The sequence below is a fragment of the Sinohyriopsis cumingii genome, chromosome 15 (genome assembly GCF_028554795.1).
Source record: "Sinohyriopsis cumingii isolate HCF-2022 chromosome 15, ASM2855479v2, whole genome shotgun sequence".
NCBI lineage: Eukaryota > Metazoa > Mollusca > Bivalvia > Unionida > Unionidae > Sinohyriopsis > Sinohyriopsis cumingii.
This window is the reverse complement of record NC_142975.1, coordinates 21679581-21700785: the sequence shown is the minus strand read 5'-3', so window position 1 is coordinate 21700785 and position 21205 is coordinate 21679581. Positions and strand designations below refer to the sequence as shown.

The 21205-nt window shown below is 32.8% G+C and overlaps 1 protein-coding gene across 2 annotated transcripts in view; it reads right to left on the bottom strand.

Annotated features, from left to right (window-relative positions):
• LOC149781391 (polyamine-transporting ATPase 13A3-like) overlaps window positions 1-21205 on the bottom strand; it is a 364470-nt gene that overhangs the window by 119165 nt on the left and 224100 nt on the right. For both annotated transcript variants that reach the window (XM_089935485.1, XM_089935486.1), the window contains one exon: window positions 19977-20056. In XM_089935485.1, coding sequence (XP_089791611.1) covers window positions 19977-20056 — 80 coding nt within the window. The remainder of the gene's footprint in view (window positions 1-19976; window positions 20057-21205) is intronic.

Genomic DNA, 21205 nt, shown 5'->3' with positions numbered 1-21205 from the left:
TGAAAGAGAAGAAGCTGTAACATTAACACAAATAGCTAAGTATGAGAGAGAAGATACTGTAACATTAACACAAATAGCTAAAAATGACTGAGAAGACGCTGTAACATTAACACAGATAGCTAATAGTGACTGATAAGATGATGTAACATTAACATAAATAGCCAAGTATTACTGAGAAGATACTGTAACATCTACACAAATAGTTAAGTATGACTGAGAAGATGCTGTAACATTAACACAAATAGCTAATAGTGACTGATAAGATGATGTAACATTAACACAAATAGCTAAGTATGACTGAGAAGATGCTGTAACATTAACACAAATAGCTAAGTAAGACAGAGAAGATACTGTAACATTAACACAAATAGCTAAAAATGACTGAGAAGACGCTGTAACATTAACACAGATAGCTAATAGTGACTGATAAGATGTTGTAACATTAACATAAATAGCCAAGTATTACTGAGAAGATACTGTAACATCTACACAAATAGTTAAGTATGACTGAGAAGTTGCTGTAACATTAACACAAATAGCTAATAGTGACTGATAAGATGATGTAACATTAACACAAATAGCTAAGTATGACTGAGAAGATACTGTAACATTAACACAAATAGCTAAGTATGACAGAGAAGATACTGTAACATTAACACAAATAGCTAAAAATGACTGAGAAGACGCTGTAACATTAACACAGATAGCTAATAGTGACTGATAAGATGTTGTAACATTAACATAAATAGCCAAGTATTACTGAGAAGATACTGTAACATCCACACAAATAGTTAAGTATGACTGAGAAGATACTGTAACATTAACACAAATAGCTAATAGTGACTTATAAGATGTTGTAACACTAACATAAACAGCCCAATATTACTGAGAAGACACTGTAACACCAACACAAATAGCTAAGTATGACTGAGAAGATGCAGTAACATTAACATAAATAGTCAAGTATTACTGAGAAGATGCTGTAACATCAACACAAATAGCTAAGTATGACAGAGAAGACACTGTAACATTAACACAAATAGCTAATAGTGACTGATAAGATGTTGTAACATTAACATGAATAGCCAAGTATTACTGAGAAGATACTGTAACATCAACACAAATAGCTAAGTATGACTGACAAGATGCTGTAACATTAACACAAATAGCTAATAGTGACTGATAAGATGATGTAACATTAACACAAATAGTTAAGTATGACTGAGAAGATGCTGTAACATTAACACAGATAGCTAAGTATGAAAGAGAAGAAGCTGTAACATTAACACAAATAGCTAATAGTGACTGATAAGATGCTGAAACATTAACATAAATAGCCAAGCATTACTGAGAAGATGCTGTAACATCAACACAAATAGCTAAGTATGACAGAGAAGACACTGTAACATTAACACAAATAGTTAATAGTGACTGACAAGATGTTGTAACACTAACATAAATAGCCCAATATTACTGAGAAGACACTGTAACATCAACACAAATTGCTAAGTATGACTGAGAAGATGCAGTAACATTAACATAAATAGCCAAGTATTACTGAGAAGACAATGTACAATTAACACAGATAGCTAAAAATGACTGAAAAGATGCTGCAACATTAACACAGATAGCTAAGTATGAAAGAGAAGAAGCTGTAACATTAAAACAAATAGCTAAGTAGGACAGAGAAGATACTGTAACATTAACACAAATAGCTAAAAATGACTGAGAAGAAGCTGTAACATTAACACAGATAGCTAATAGTGACTGATAAGATGTTGTAACATTAACATAAATAGCCAAGTATTACTGAGAAGATACTGTAACATCAACACAAATAGTTAAGTATAACTGAGAAGATGCTGTAACATTAACACAAATAGCTAATAGTGACTGATAAGATGATGTAACATTAACACAAATAGCTAAGTATGACTGAGAAGATGCTGTAACATTAACACAAATAGCTAAGTGTGACTGAGAAGATGCTGTAACACTATCATAAATAGCCAAGTATTACTGAGAAGATACTGTAACATCAACACAAATAGCTAAGTATGACTGAGAAGATGCTGTAACATTAACACAAATAGCTAAATATGACTGAGAAGATGCTGTAACATTAACACAAATAGCTATGTATGACTGAGAAGATGCTGTATCATTAACATAAATAGCTAAAACTGACTGAGAAGATGCTGTAACATTAACATAAATAGTCAAGTATTACTGAGAAGATGCTGTAACATCAACACAAATAGCTAAGTATGACAGAGAAGACACTGTAACATTAACACAAATAGCTAATAGTGACTGATAAGGTGTTGTAACACTAACATAAATAGCCCAATATTACTGAGAAGACACTGTAACACCAACACAAATAGCTAAGCATGACTGAGAAGATGCAGTAACATTAACATAAATAGTCAAGTATTACTGAGAAGATGCTGTAACATCAACACAAATAGCTAAGTATGACAGAGAAGACACTGTAACATTAACACAAATAGCTAATAGTGACTGATAAGATGTTGTAACATTAACATAAATAGCCAAGTATTACTGAGAAGATACTGTAACATCAACACAAATAGCTAAGTATGACTGACAAGATGCTGTAACATTAACACAAATAGCTAATAGTGACTGATAAGATGATGTAACATTAACACAAATAGCTAAGTATGATTGAGAAGATGCTGTTCTTGTTGTTGTTGTTGGGTTTAACGCCATTTTTCAGCACTCGATAGGCTATACATGGCGACCAGTATTAATGGTGGAGGAAGAATCCGGGAAAATCCTGGAAAGAACCACTGACCCTCGAGAAGCTACTGGCGAGCTTTCTCACATACCCACATTGGCCGAATCCGAGAGAAGATGCTGTAACATTAACACAAATAGCTAAGTATGACTGAGAAGATGCTGTAACATTAACACAAATACCTAAGTGTGACTGAGAAGATGCTGTAACATTAACATAAATAGCCAAGTATTACTGAGAAGATACTGTAACATCAAAACAAATAGCTAAGTATGACTGAGAAGATGCTGTAACATTAACACAAATAGTTAAGTATGACTGAGAAGATGCTGTAACATTAACACAAATAGCTAATAGTGACTGATAAGATGATGTAACATTAACACAAATAGCTAAATATGACAGAGAAGATACTGTAACATCAACACAAATAGCTAAAAATGACTCAGAAGACACTGTAACATTAACACAAATAGCTAAAAATGACTGAGAAGAAGCTGTAACATTAACACAAATAGCTAATAGTGACTGATAAGATGTTGTAACATTAACATAAATAGCCAAGTATTACTGAGAAGATAATGTAACATCAACACAAATAGCTAAGTATGACTGAGAAGATCCTGTAACATTAACACAAATAGCTAATAGTGACTGATAAGATGATGTAACATTAACACAAATAGCTAAGTATGACTGAGAAGATGCTGTAACATTAACATAAATAGCTAAGTATGACAGAGAAGATACTGTAACATTAACACAAATAGCTAAAAATGACTTAGAAGACACTTTAACATTAACACAAATAGCTAAAAATGACTGAGAAGAAGCTGTAACATTAACACAAATAGCTAATAGTGACTGATAAGATGTTGTAACATTAACATAAATTGCCAAGTATTACTGAGAAGATACTGTAACATCAACACAAAGAGCTAACTATGACTCAGAAGATGCTGTAACATTAACACAAATAGCTAAGTATGACTGAGAAGATGCTCTAACATTAACACAAATAGCTAATAGTGACTGATAAGATGATGTAACATTAACAGAAATAGCTAAGTATGAGAAGATGCTGTAACATTAACACAAATAGCTAAGTATGAAAGAGAAGAAGCTGTAACATTAACACAAATAGCTAATAGTGACTGATAAGATGCTGAAACATTAACATAAATAGCCAAGTATTACTGAGAAGATGCTGTAACATCAACACAAATAGCTAAGTATGACAGAGAAGACACTGTAACATTAACACAAATAGCTAATGGTGACTGATAAGATGTTGTAACACTAACATAAATAGCCCAATATTACTGAGAAGACACTGTAACATCAACACAAAGAGCTAAGTATGACTGAGAAGATGCAGTAACATTAACATAAATAGCCAAGTATTACTGAGAAGACAATGTAAAATTAACACAGATAGTTAAAAATGACTGATAAGATGCTGTAACATTAACACAGATAGCTAAGTATGAAAGAGAAGAAGCTGTAACATTAACACAAATAGCTAAGTATGACAGAGAAGATACTGTAACATTAACACAAATAGCTAAAAATGACTGAGAAGAAGCTGTAACATTAACACAGATAGCTAATAGTGACTGATAAGATGTTGTAACATTAACATAAATAGCCAAGTATTACTGAGAAGATACTGTAACATCAACACAAATAGTTAAGTATAACTGAGAAGATGCTGTAACATTAACACAAATAGCTAATAGTGACTGATAAGATGATGTAACATTAACACAAATAGCTAAGTATGACTGAGAAGATGCTGTAACATTAACACAAATAGCTAAGTGTGACTGAGAAGATGCTGTAACACTATCATAAATAGCCAAGTATTACTGAGAAGATACTGTAACATCAACACAAATAGCTAAGTATGACTGAGAAGATGCTGTAACATTAACACAAATAGCTAAATATGACTGAGAAGATGCTGTAACATTAACACAAATAGCTATGTATGACTGAGAAGATGCTGTATCATTAACATAAATAGCTAAAACTGACTGAGAAGATGCTGTAACATTAACATAAATAGTCAAGTATTACTGAGAAGATGCTGTAACATCAACACAAATAGCTAAGTATGACAGAGAAGACACTGTAACATTAACACAAATAGCTAATAGTGACTGATAAGGTGTTGTAACACTAACATAAATAGCCCAATATTACTGAGAAGACACTGTAACACCAACACAAATAGCTAAGCATGACTGAGAAGATGCAGTAACATTAACATAAATAGTCAAGTATTACTGAGAAGATGCTGTAACATCAACACAAATAGCTAAGTATGACAGAGAAGACACTGTAACATTAACACAAATAGCTAATAGTGACTGATAAGATGTTGTAACATTAACATAAATAGCCAAGTATTACTGAGAAGATACTGTAACATCAACACAAATAGCTAAGTATGACTGACAAGATGCTGTAACATTAACACAAATAGCTAATAGTGACTGATAAGATGATGTAACATTAACACAAATAGCTAAGTATGATTGAGAAGATGCTGTTCTTGTTGTTGTTGTTGGGTTTAACGCCATTTTTCAGCACTCGATAGGCTATACATGGCGACCAGTATTAATGGTGGAGGAAGAATCCGGGAAAATCCTGGAAAGAACCACTGACCCTCGAGAAGCTACTGGCGAGCTTTCTCACATACCCACATTGGCCGAATCCGAGAGAAGATGCTGTAACATTAACACAAATAGCTAAGTATGACTGAGAAGATGCTGTAACATTAACACAAATACCTAAGTGTGACTGAGAAGATGCTGTAACATTAACATAAATAGCCAAGTATTACTGAGAAGATACTGTAACATCAAAACAAATAGCTAAGTATGACTGAGAAGATGCTGTAACATTAACACAAATAGTTAAGTATGACTGAGAAGATGCTGTAACATTAACACAAATAGCTAATAGTGACTGATAAGATGATGTAACATTAACACAAATAGCTAAATATGACAGAGAAGATACTGTAACATCAACACAAATAGCTAAAAATGACTCAGAAGACACTGTAACATTAACACAAATAGCTAAAAATGACTGAGAAGAAGCTGTAACATTAACACAAATAGCTAATAGTGACTGATAAGATGTTGTAACATTAACATAAATAGCCAAGTATTACTGAGAAGATAATGTAACATCAACACAAATAGCTAAGTATGACTGAGAAGATCCTGTAACATTAACACAAATAGCTAATAGTGACTGATAAGATGATGTAACATTAACACAAATAGCTAAGTATGACTGAGAAGATGCTGTAACATTAACATAAATAGCTAAGTATGACAGAGAAGATACTGTAACATTAACACAAATAGCTAAAAATGACTTAGAAGACACTTTAACATTAACACAAATAGCTAAAAATGACTGAGAAGAAGCTGTAACATTAACACAAATAGCTAATAGTGACTGATAAGATGTTGTAACATTAACATAAATTGCCAAGTATTACTGAGAAGATACTGTAACATCAACACAAAGAGCTAACTATGACTCAGAAGATGCTGTAACATTAACACAAATAGCTAAGTATGACTGAGAAGATGCTCTAACATTAACACAAATAGCCAATAGTGACTGATAAGATGATGTAACATTAACAGAAATAGCTAAGTATGAGAAGATGCTGTAACATTAACACAAATAGCTAAGTATGAAAGAGAAGAAGCTGTAACATTAACACAAATAGCTAATAGTGACTGATAAGATGCTGAAACATTAACATAAATAGCCAAGTATTACTGAGAAGATGCTGTAACATCAACACAAATAGCTAAGTATGACAGAGAAGACACTGTAACATTAACACAAATAGCTAATGGTGACTGATAAGATGTTGTAACACTAACATAAATAGCCCAATATTACTGAGAAGACACTGTAACATCAACACAAAGAGCTAAGTATGACTGAGAAGATGCAGTAACATTAACATAAATAGCCAAGTATTACTGAGAAGACAATGTAAAATTAACACAGATAGTTAAAAATGACTGATAAGATGCTGTAACATTAACACAGATAGCTAAGTATGAAAGAGAAGAAGCTGTAACATTAACACAAATAGCTAAGTATGACAGAGAAGATACTGTAACATTAACACAAATAGCTAAAAATGACTGAGAAGAAGCTGTAACATTAACACAGATAGCTAATAGTGACTGATAAGATGTTGTAACATTAACATAAATAGCCAAGTATTACTGAGAAGATACTGTAACATCAACACAAATAGTTAAGTATGACTGAGAAGATGCGGTAACATTCACACAAACAGCTAACAGTGACTGCTAAGATGATGTAACATTAACACAAATAGCTAAGTATGACTGAGAAGATGCTGTAACATTAACACAAATAGCTAAGTGTGACTGAGAAGATCCTGTAACACTATCATAAATAGCCAAATATTACTGAGAAGATACTGTAACATCAACACAAATAGCTAAGTATCACTGAGAAGATGCTGTAACATTAACACAAATAGTTAAATATGACTGAGAAGATGCTGTAACATTAACACAAATAGCTAAGTATGACTGAGAAGATGCTGTATCATTAACAGAAATAGCTAAAAATGACTGAGAAGATGCTGTAACATTAACATAAATAGCCAAGTATTACTGAGAAGATGCTGTAACATCAACACAGATAGCTAAGTATGACAGAGAAGACACTGTAACATTAACACAAATAGCTAATAGTGACTGATAACGTGTTGTAACACTAACATAAACAGCCCAATATTACTGAGAAGACACTGTAACACCAACACAAATAGCTAAGTATGACTGAGAAGATGCAGTAACATTAACATAAATAGTCAAGTATTACTGAGAAGATGCTGTAACATCAACACAAATAGCTAAGTATGACAGAGAAGACACTGTAACATTAACACAAATAGCTAATAGTAACTGATAAGATGTTGTAACATTAACATAAATAGCCAAGTATTACTGAGAAGATACTGTAACATCAACACAAATAGCTAAGTATGACTGACAAGATGCTGTAACATTAACACGAATAGCTAATAGTGACTGATAAGATGATGTAACATTAACACAAATAGCTAAGTATGACTGAGAAGATGCTGTTGTTGTTGTTGTTGTTGGGCTATACATTGCGACCAGTATTAATGGTGGAGGAAGAATCAGGGAAAACCCTGGAAAGAACCACTGACCCTCGAGAAGCTACTGGCAAGCTTTCTAACATACCCACATTGGCCGAATCCGAGAGAAGATGCTGTAACATTAACACAAATACCTAAGTGTGACTGAGAAGATGCTGTAACATTAACATAAAAAGCCAAGTATTACTGAGAAGATACTGTAACATCAACACAAATAGCTAAGTATGACTGAGAAGATGCTGTAACATTAACACAAATAGCTAAGTATGACTGAGAAGATGCTGTAACATTAACACAAATTGCTAATAGTGACTGATAAGATGATGTAACATTAACACAAATAGCTAAGTATGACAGAGAAGATACTGTAACATTAACACAAATAGGTAAAAATGACTCAGAAGACACTGTAACATTAACATAAATAGCTAAGTATGACTGAGAAGAAGCTGTAACATTAACACAAATAGCTAATAGTGACTGATAAGATGTTGTAACATTAACATAAATAGCCAAGTATTACTGAGAAGATAATGCAACATCAACACAAATAGCTAAGTTTGACTGAGAAGATGCTGTAACATTAACACAAATAGCTAATAGTGACTGATAAGATGATGTAACATTAACACAAATAGCTAAGTATGACTGAGAAGATGCTGTAACATTAACACAAATAGCTAAGTGTGACTGAGAAGATGCTGTAACATTAACATAAACAGCCAAGTATTACTGAGAAGATACTGTAACATCAACACAAATTGCTAAGTATCACTGAGAAGATGCTGTAACATTAACACAAATAGTTAAATATGACTGAGAAGATGCTGTAACATTAACACAAATAGCTAAGTATGACTGAGAAGATGCTGTATCATTAACAGAAATAGCTAAAAATGACTGAGAAGATGCTGTAACATTAACATAAATAGCCAAGTATTACTGAGAAGATGCTGTAACATCAACACAGATAGCTAAGTATGACAGAGAAGACACTGTAACATTAACACAAATAGCTAATAGTGACTGATAACGTGTTGTAACACTAACATAAATAGCCCAATATTACTGAGAAGACACTGTAACACCAACACAAATAGCTAAGTATGACTGAGAAGATGCAGTAACATTAACATAAATAGTCAAGTATTACTGAGAAGATGCTGTAACATCAACACAGATAGCTAAGTATGACAGAGAAGACACTGTAACATTAACACAAATAGCTAATAGTAACTGATAAGATGTTGTAACATTAACATAAATAGCCAAGTATTACTGAGAAGATACTGTAACATCAACACAAATAGCTAAGTATGACTGACAAGATGCTGTAACATTAACACGAATAGCTAATAGTGACTGATAAGATGATGTAACATTAACACAAATAGCTAAGTATGACTGAGAAGATGCTGTTGTTGTTGTTGTTGTTGGGCTATACATTGCGACCAGTATTAATGGTGGAGGAAGAATCAGGGAAAACCCTGGAAAGAACCACTGACCCTCGAGAAGCTACTGGCAAGCTTTCTCACATACCCACATTGGCCGAATCCGAGAGAAGATGCTGTAACATTAACACAAATACCTAAGTGTGACTGAGAAGATGCTGTAACATTAACATAAAAAGCCAAGTATTACTGAGAAGATACTGTAACATCAACACAAATAGCTAAGTATGACTGAGAAGATGCTGTAACATTAACACAAATAGCTAAGTATGACTGAGAAGATGCTGTAACATTAACACAAATAGCTAATAGTGACTGATAAGATGATGTAACATTAACACAAATAGCTAAGTATGACAGAGAAGATACTGTAACATTAACACAAATAGGTAAAAATGACTCAGAAGACACTGTAACATTAACATAAATAGCTAAGTATGACTGAGAAGAAGCTGTAACATTAACACAAATAGCTAATAGTGACTGATAAGATGTTGTAACATTAACATAAATAGCCAAGTATTACTGAGAAGATAATGCAACATCAACACAAATAGCTAAGTATGACTGAGAAGATGCTGTAACATTAACACAAATAGCTAATAGTGACTGATAAGATGATGTAACATTAACACAAATAGCTAAGTATGACTGAGAAGATGCTGTAACATTAACACAAATAGCTAAGTGTGACTGAGAAGATGCTGTAACATTAACATAAACAGCCAAGTATTACTGAGAAGATACTGTAACATCAACACAAATTGCTAAGTATGACTGAGAAGATGCTGTAACATTAACACAAATAGCTAAATATGACTGAGAAGATGCTGTAACATCAACACAAATAGTTAAGTATGACAGAGAAGACACTGTAACATTAACACAAATAGCTAATAGTGACTGATAAGATGATGTAACATTAACACAAATAGCTAAGTATGACAGAGAAGACACTGTAATATTAACACAAATAGCTAATAGTGACTGATAAGATGTTGTAACACTAACATAAATAGCCCAATATTACTGAGAAGACACTGTAACACCAACACAAATAGTTAAGTATGACTGAGAAGATGGTGTAACATTAACACAAATAGCTAAGTATGAAAGAGAAGAAGCTGTAACATTAACACAAATAGCAGATAGTGACTGATAAGATGCTGAAACATTAACATAAATAGCCAAGTATTACTGAGAAGATACTGTAACATCAACACAAATAGCTAAGTATGACTGAGAAGATACTGTAACATCAACACAAATAGCTAAGTATGACTGAAAAGATGCTGTAACATTAACACAAACAGCTAAGTATGACTGAGAAAAAGCTGTAACATTAACACAAATAGCTAATACTGACTGATAAGATGATGTAACATAAATACAAATAGCTAAAGATGACTGAGAAGATGCTGTAACATTAAAACAAATAGCTAAGTATGAAAGAGAAGAAGCTGTAACATTAACACAAATAGCTAATAGTGACTGATAAGATGCTGAAACATTAACATAAATAGCCAAGTATTACTGAGAAGATGCTGTATCATCAACACAAATAGCTAAGTATGACAGAGAAGACACTGTAACATTAACACAAATAGCTAATAGTGACTGATAAGATGTTGTAACACTAACATAAATAGCCCAATATTACTGAGAAGACACTGTAACATCAACACAAATAGCTAAGTATGACTGAGAAGATGCAGTATTATTAACATAAATAGCCAAGTATCACTGAGAAGACAATGTAAAATTAACACAGATAGCTAAAAATGACTGATAAGATGCTGTAACATTAACACAGATAGCTAAGTATGAAAGAGAAGAAGCTGTAACATTAACACAAATAGCTAAGTATGAGAGAGAAGATACTGTAACATTAACACAAATAGCTAAAAATGACTGAGAAGACGCTGTAACATTAACACAGATAGCTAATAGTGACTGATAAGATGATGTAACATTAACATAAATAGCCAAGTATTACTGAGAAGATACTGTAACATCTACACAAATAGTTAAGTATGACTGAGAAGATGCTGTAACATTAACACAAATAGCTAATAGTGACTGATAAGATGATGTAACATTAACACAAATAGCTAAGTATGACTGAGAAGATGCTGTAACATTAACACAAATAGCTAAGTAAGACAGAGAAGATACTGTAACATTAACACAAATAGCTAAAAATGACTGAGAAGACGCTGTAACATTAACACAGATAGCTAATAGTGACTGATAAGATGTTGTAACATTAACATAAATAGCCAAGTATTACTGAGAAGATACTGTAACATCTACACAAATAGTTAAGTATGACTGAGAAGATGCTGTAACATTAACACAAATAGCTAATAGTGACTGATAAGATGTTGTAACACTAACATAAATAGCCCAATATTACTGAGAAGACACTGTAACACCAACACAAATAGCTAAGTATGACTGAGAAGATGCAGTAACATTAACATAAATAGTCAAGTATTACTGAGAAGATGCTGTAACATCAACACAAATAGCTAAGTATGACAGAGAAGACACTGTAACATTAACACAAATAGCTAATAGTGACTGATAAGATGTTGTAACATTAACATGAATAGCCAAGTATTACTGAGAAGATACTGTAACATCAACACAAATAGCTAAGTATGACTGACAAGATGCTGTAACATTAACACAAATAGCTAATAGTGACTGATAAGATGATGTAACATTAACACAAATAGCTAAGTATGACTGAGAAGATGCTGTAACATTAACACAGATAGCTAAGTATGAAAGAGAAGAAGCTGTAACATTAACACAAATAGCTAATAGTGACTGATAAGATGCTGAAACATTAACATAAATAGCCAAGCATTACTGAGAAGATGCTGTAACATCAACACAAATAGCTAAGTATGACAGAGAAGACACTGTAACATTAACACAAATAGCTAATAGTGACTGACAAGATGTTGTAACACTAACATAAATAGCCCAATATTACTGAGAAGACACTGTAACATCAACACAAATTGCTAAGTATGACTGAGAAGATGCAGTGACATTAACATAAATAGCCAAGTATTACTGAGAAGACAATGTACAATTAACACAGATAGCTAAAAATGACTGAAAAGATGCTGTAACATTAACACAGATAGCTAAGTATGAAAGAGAAGAAGCTGTAACATTAACACAAATAGCTAAGTAGGACAGAGAAGATACTGTAACATTAACACAAATAGCTAAAAATGACTGAGAAGAAGCTGTAACATTAACACAGATAGCTAATAGTGACTGATAAGATGCTGTAACATTAACATAAATAGCCAAGTATTACTGAGAAGATACTGTAACATCAACACAAATAGTTAAGTATAACTGAGAAGATGCTGTAACATTAACACAAATAGCTAATAGTGACTGATAAGATGATGTAACATTAACACAAATAGCTAAGTATGACTGAGAAGATGCTGTAACATTAACACAAATAGCTAAGTGTGACTGAGAAGATGCTGTAACACTATCATAAATAGCCAAGTATTACTGAGAAGATACTGTAACATCAACACAAATAGCTAAGTATGACTGAGAAGATGCTGTAACATTAACACAAATAGCTAAATATGACTGAGAAGATGCTGTAACATTAACACAAATAGCTAAGTATGACTGAGAAGATGCTGTATCATTAACATAAATAGCTAAAAATGACTGAGAAGATGCTGTAACATTAACATAAATAGCCAAGTATTACTGAGAAGATGCTGTAACATCAACACAAATAGCTAAGTATGACAGAGAAGACACTGTAACATTAACACAAATAGCTAATAGTGACTGATAAGGTGTTGTAACACTAACATAAATAGCCCAGTATTACTGAGAAGACACTGTAACACCAACACAAATAGCTAAGTATGACTGAGAAGATGCAGTAACATTAACATAAATAGTCAAGTATTACTGAGAAGATGCTGTAACATCAACACAAATAGCTAAGTATGACAGAGAAGGCACTGTAACATTAACACAAATAGCTAATAGTGACTGATAAGATGTTGTAACATTAACATAAATAGCCAAGTATTACTGAGAAGATACTGTAACATCAACACAAATAGCTAAGTATGACTGACAAGATGCTGTAACATTAACACAAATAGCTAATAGTGACTGATAAGATGATGTAACATTAACACAAATAGCTAAGTATGACTGAGAAGATGCTGTTGTTGTTGTTGTTGGGTTTAACGCCATTTTTCAACACTCAATAGGCTATACATGGCGACCAGCATTAATGGTGGAGGAGGAGTCCGGGAAAACCCTGGAAAGAACCACTGACCCTCGAGAAGCTACTGGCGAGCTTTCTCACATACCCACATTGGCCGAATCCGAGAGAAGATGCTGTAACATTAACACAAATAGCTAAGTATGACTGAGAAGATGCTGTAACATTAACACAAATACCTAAGTGTGATTGACAAGATGCTGTAACATTAACAGAAATAGCCGAGTATTACTGAGAAGATACTGTAACATCAACACAAATAGCTAAGTATGACTGAGAAGATGCTGTAACATTAACACAAATAGCTAATAGTGACTGATAAGATGTTGTAACATTAACATAAATAGCCAAGTATTACTGAGAAGATAATGTAACATCAACACAAATAGCTAAGTATGACTGAGAAGATGCTGTAACATTAACACAAATAGCTAATAGTGACTGATAAGATGATGTAACATTAACACAAATAGCTAAGTATGACTGAGAAGATGCTGTAACATTAACATAAATAGCTAAGTATGACAGAGAAGATACTGTAACATTAACACAAATAGCTAAAAATGACTTAGAAGACACTGTAACATTAACACAAATAGCTAAAAATGACTGAGAAGAAGCTGTAACATTAACACAAATAGCTAATAGTGACTGATAAGATGTTGTAACATTAACATAAATTGCCAAATATTACTGAGAAGATACTGTAACATCAACACAAATAGCTAAGTATGACTCAGAAGATGCTGTAACATTAACACAAATAGCTAAGTATGACTGAGAAGATGCTGTAACATTAACACAAATAGCTAATAGTGACTGATAAGATGATGTAACATTAACACAAATAGCTAAGTATGACTGAGAAGATGCTGTAACATTAACACAAATAGCTAATAGTGACTGATAAGATGATGTAAGATTAACACAAATAGCTAAGTATGACTGAGAAGATGCTGTAACATAACACAAATAGCTAAGTGTGACTGAGAAGATGCTGTAACATTAACATAAATAGCCAAGTATTACTGAGAAGATACTGTAACATCAACACAAATAGCTAAGTATGACTGAGAAGATGCTGTAACATTAACACAAATAGCTAAAAATGACTGAGAAGATGCTGTAACATTAACACATATAGCTAAGTATGACTGAGAAGAAGCTGTAACATTAACTCAAATAGCTAAGTATGACTGAGAAGAAGATGTAACATCAACACAAATAGCTAAGTATGACAGAGAAGACACTGTAACATTAACACAAGTAGCTAATAGTGACTGATAAGATGTTGTAACATTAACATAAATAGCCAAGTATTACTGAGAAGACACTGTAACATCAACACAAATAGCTAAGTATGACTGAGAAGATGCTGTAACATTAACACAAATAGCTAAGTATAACTGAGAAGATGCTGTATCATTAACATAAATAGCTAAAAATGACTGAGAAGATGCTGTATCATTAACATAAATAACTAAAAATGACTGAGAAGATGCTGTATCATTAACATAAATAGCTAAAAATGACTGAGAAGATGCTGTATCATTAACATAAATAGCTAAACATGACTGAGAAGATGCTGTATCATTAACATAAATAGCTAAGTATGATGGAGAAGATGCTGTAACATTAACACAAATAGCTAAGTATGATGGAGAAGATGCTGTAACATTAACACAAATAGCTAAGTATGATGGAGAAGATGCTGTAACATTAACACAAATAGCTAATAGTGACTGATAAGATGTTCTAACATTAACATAAATAGCCAAATATTACTGAGAAGACACTGTAACATCAACACAAATAGCTAAGTATGACTGAGAAGATGCTGTAACATTAACACAAATAGCTAATAGTGACTGATAAGATGATGTAACATTAACACAAATAGCTAAGTATGACTGAGAAGATGCTGTAACATTAACACAGATAGCTAAGTATGACTGAGAAGATGCTGAAACATTAACACAAATAGCTACGTATAACTGAGAAGATGCTGTATCATTAACATAAATATCCAAGTATTACTGAGAAGATGCTGTAACATCAACACAAATAGCTAATAGTGACTGATAAGATGATGTAACATTAACACAAATAGCTAAGTATTACTGAGAAGATGCTGTAACATTAACACAAATAGCTAAGTATGACTGAGAAGATGCTGTAACATTAACACAAATAGCTAAGTATAACTGAGAAGATGCTGTATCATGAACATAAATAGCTAAGTATTACTGAGAAGATGCTGTATCATTAACATAAATAGCTAAGTATGACTGAGAAGATGCTGTATCATTAACATAAATAGCTAAAAATGACTGAGAAGATGCTGTATCATTAACATAAATAGCTAAGTATGATGGAGAAGATGCTGTAACATTAACACAAATAGCTAAGTATGATGGAGAGGATGCTGTAACATTAACACAAATAGCTAAGTATGATGGAGAAGATGCTGTAACGTTAACACAAATAGCTAAGTATGACTGATAAGATGCTGTAACATTAACACAAATAGCTAAGTATGACTGATAAGATGCTGTAACATTAACACAAATAGCTAAAAATGACAGAGAAGAAGCTCTAACACTAACACAAATAGCCAAGTATGACTGAGAAGATGATGTAACATAACATAAATAGCTAATAGTGACTGATAAGATGATGTAACATTAACACAAATAACTAAGTATGATTGAGAAGATGCTGTAACATTAACATAAATAGACAAGTATTACTGAGAAGACGCTGTAACATCAACACAAATAGCTAAGTATGACTGAGAAGAACACAAATAGCTAAGTATGACTGAGAAGATGCTGTAACATTAACACAAATAGCCAAGTATGACTGAGAAGATACTGTAAGATTAACACAGATAGCTAAAACTGACAGAGAAGAAGCTGTAACATTAACAAAGATATCTAATAGTGACTGATAAGATGCTGAAAAATTAACACAAATGAGCTTCTTCTTTAAATCAAGTCATTTTTATTATTATTATTATTTTATTATTATTATTATTATTATCATTTCAGGTGCTAATCTTGCAAGTGTCAAGGGCTGGGAGCTCCCCTATTGTAACCTAATTAAATGGGGTAGGAAAAGAGTGGTGAGGAAATGTCTATAGGTCTTGAACCTCATACTAAGACACCCTTCTCGCTTTATGCCTACTCCATTCTGTTAAAACTATGCTGAGATCAAATTCCTTAAAATATATCTCCTCATGTTTGTATAAGCATTAATCTGTTGATTTCTGAGGTTAATCTATTCTGTTTAAAAAGTTAATACTTGTTAACTTTGTTTGGGACTATCTTTTATACACAATTTACCAAATTAGTTCTTCTTTCTCTCTAAATAATTTCTACTGAAATAAAAACTATATGATAAAAAGAATCTGAAATGGGTAATGATTTAATATTAAATTTATGAAACTCGTTGAATAATATCCAGCTTTTCCTTGCCAAGGCTTGCAAAAACTGGACATTATTCAACTCATTTCATAAATGCAGTATTAAATCATGACCCAATTGAGACCCTCTGTCAGTTCCACAATGCTGTATTAGGGTTTCAAGTCCATTGCTAACAGTCTGCATGTTCAGAATGACATATTTTAAACACATGAATATCCTTACTTTTTAATTTCTTTTTATATTCTTATTTATTCAGTTTATCTTGACCCTTAGAGTGCTAGAGTTCTGTAGCATAGGATACTTCAATGCTGCAGTGTTTGAGAAAAGGCATGAAAATTCCACTCTGCTTTTAAATTGCCTGTATCTTAATTATGCATTGTATTCTGCCTTCTACATTTAATTTCTAAACACCACTGAGTTGGGGGTTGACTGCCATACCATCTGTTTATATCCATTCTGCATGTACACTGGACTTGCATTCAACATCATTTTCAGGTACAAAATCTTTCATTGGTATTTCCAGTAACACTCTTCCAGCTCCAATAATATGATATACTTTGAGACTTTAAAAATGATTGTACTCATCACTATCATCCCTAATGAAATCATCCTCTGAATTAGACAAACCATGCTGGAAATCATCCATCTACTAGCCTGTATTTTAAACATGCAGTTGTAAAACCTCCCCAATGAATACAATGTTAAACATAGGAATATACATATGCCAGGGTTCAATATGCAAATAAAATTTAGTTTAACCATTTATGTCAAACCAAAGTATCCTGATGTGTAAACAGTTGTCTTCCTGAACAAAGACATGTTGCAACAAGCAATACCAGCAGTGTGATTTATCTTGTTACAACCACTTCAGTTAAATACAAATTGTATATTGCACAAAATACATTTCTATAAGAGTTCTCACACATCATTACTCACTGAGTGTGTGAAACTCGTACAAAATTTGCTTCATTCATACATTCACATGCCATGGCAGCATCTCAGTCGCAAGGAACAATTTTACACCATGCAAACCAAGAGTCAAATCTTTAAAAACAAAACAACAACATTGATGCCAAATGGTGTCTAACCACATGAAATGTACATGTGCTTACTGATAAAGGGTGCCATATTTTATGTAATTTTTTTGTACATGAAAAACTAATTATAAGTACAAAAGAAAATGTGTAAAAATCATTTTCAAGAAGAAATCATGTATGAAAAGATAATGCAGCCAACATTGAGGAAGTCTCAAAAATATTTGTAGTAGTATCACCAGTACAAAATTCATGTGCATCTGATGTACTAGCACATCATGCTTTAGTGCAATATGGTGTTTGTGTGAGTGATTTACATTTTAATGTAGCTTTAAAAAAATTTAAGTCATATCGCTATGATGTCTGCAGTGTGACGGCTTATAGTGATGTTTAGCACTGGGGCATCATGCCACAGACATGTAGCATGATGTCCCATCCAATCACATTATCCTGACACCAGGCCAACCAGTCCGAACACTAACCTTTTAATGCTGAGCGCCAAGTGAGGCAGCTGTTAGTACCATTTTTAAAAGTCTATGGTATGACTCAACTGGGGTTTGCACCTGTAACCTCCCACATCCGAGGTGGATGCTCTACCACTAGGCCACCAGAGCAGTTTATATGGTGTTTGAGTCTGCTTGTATGTGTGTGGGAATAGGTCTGAAAACTATAAGTATTCCATCACACATTTTTATTCTGCAACACTTTGTGTGTTGAATAAATTACACTTAATATGTTAGACAGAGAGAAAAAGAAAGATACATGTCAGCCCTTCTTTATGCCATTTAGTCTTTTTTCTATGTACCTTACTGACCCCTTTAGCTGAAGCTGTAGTCAAAGATAAATGTGTGTTCCTTCAAAGATATATAATATATATCTAAGTATTTACAATATTTATATACATATAAAATCTAATTAGTTAAAATCCCCAAAATGATAATTTAAAATGCTGTATTGTTTTTGTCTGCACATAAAATAACATTTCCAATCCTGCCAAAGATTACCCTTTGTCAGTAAGTGCATGTACACTGCCTGCAGGTATTCTGATCTTGGCACTTTCTTAGCATTTTTTTTTACTTTTAATTCAAGGATCTAACACTTCCATCAGCAAGTACAAAGGGCAACACTAATTAAGAAACTTACAAGAGTAAACACCTGGCATAACACCGTACCAAGCCAATTAATGTAAACTAACATCATTAAATAAAACAAAGAAAACAAACTAAAAAATATGCCATGCAGCACATGTCCCAAAAATAAATTAAAAAATAAACAGGTTAATTAATAATTGGGTTAACTGTCTTAAGAGTTAGATGTCAGGAATATGGGTGGGATATAATGTGGGCTTTATAAAAAGATGAATTTAAAATCTTGGTAAATATTTGGCAGTTAAAGAACCTGAGACCATAAATGTGAATTGTTGTTAAGGCCCAAACCTCCCAAAAAATTAAATGGTCAGTCCCGTAGGTACTAATTGTTTCCTTCACTGTTTTGTTTACAGGGTTGTCTGACTTCTGTGACACAAAGCTCATGTATATAGAATGATCATGTCATTGTTTTAAAGGCACTAACTTGCTTATAGTGACTGACATTATTTCATTATGAAATGATTATCAAACTACTAGACATGGAAGTACTGTAAATATCTGACAACAATTCATCCAAGTTTAGATCTCTATAAAGGATGCTGGTATGTATTATTACCTGATGATTTTGATGAAGCAAAACTTTCATTTTTTGCAATAGCATGACAGGATTAATGAAACTCTGTTTAAATTCTGGACAATCTAATTAAAACCACTGACCCAATATCCTGCAGATGTTCTATAAGCTGTGCCTTCTGATCAGGTGACATGCGAGCAAACACTGTTCCCTTGCATACAATCTGAAACAAAGAATGACAATGTCACATAAAACTAAAGATAATGAAAAGAAATAAGCAAACAAAATTTAGGAAACAAAATTACTTTTAAAAGTGCAATTAGTTTTAATATATTAAATCTAGGTATTGTGAAGTCACACACATCATTCATGGATCAAGCAAAATGAAAATATTTGGTAATCAACATACCAGGCACATTCTTTTATATACTGAAAACTATAGCAACACTGTAGATCCATCAATACACAGTAACAGTATTCATGCACACATAGCTAGCCCAGTGACCTTCTAACTTAGTCATGTGCTCTACATCAGTTAAAAAAGAAATGTCATTTTGGTCTGCTTAAAACTGAAATTTAGAGTCATGTTGTGAATGAATGCATATGGGTTTTGTTTCTATGTTCATCCACCTCAATTCTGCATTTCTGATTATGAGAATGGATTATTGGGTCAGTTGGGTCAATTCAGTACAGTAAGGGGAATGGATTTCAGCTGGAAATGTAGGCTACTCAAAATACAATTCTGTGTCTATCAGGTTTTGCAGGACTAACTAAAAAATTACAATCTGAGGAAATTCAATGTGCATAAATGTAACTATATTATTTTTATTACTGTTCTTATTACCAGCTAAAAAAAACATGTTTATACTCTGTTATTTGCATCTCACTGTTGGAGATACTCAAGCTATGACCTGTATCATATAGTTTATCTTCTATCACTAGCCTTACACTGTATCAAAATAGTTACATGGGGAAAACTGAAAAGCAGCTATCGTGTGATACTCCATGTACCCAGCAGAAATAATACTATTTCGTCATCTTGGCTTATTGGCTCAGAGGCTCTTAGTTTCCTACCAAAACCTTCAGTGCATTTTTTTCTTGAATCTAGTATTCTGACAGACTAGTAAAATGGTACATCTCTGAAAGATAGCCGTTGGCCTCAATATGCTATATTTTTCCTACAGAGCACTCATCATAGTCTTAACCATTATATTTGCAAAGAGATATAAATATTCTCCTAAATAACATTTTCAAAGATCAGAGCAGTATTTTTAGCTACTCCATCTCTCACATTTGTTGTTGACATTGTGAATATCACATTCATTCATTTGCTTCTTAGAATGTTTCATTTCTGAGTCAGTGAACTTGTCCA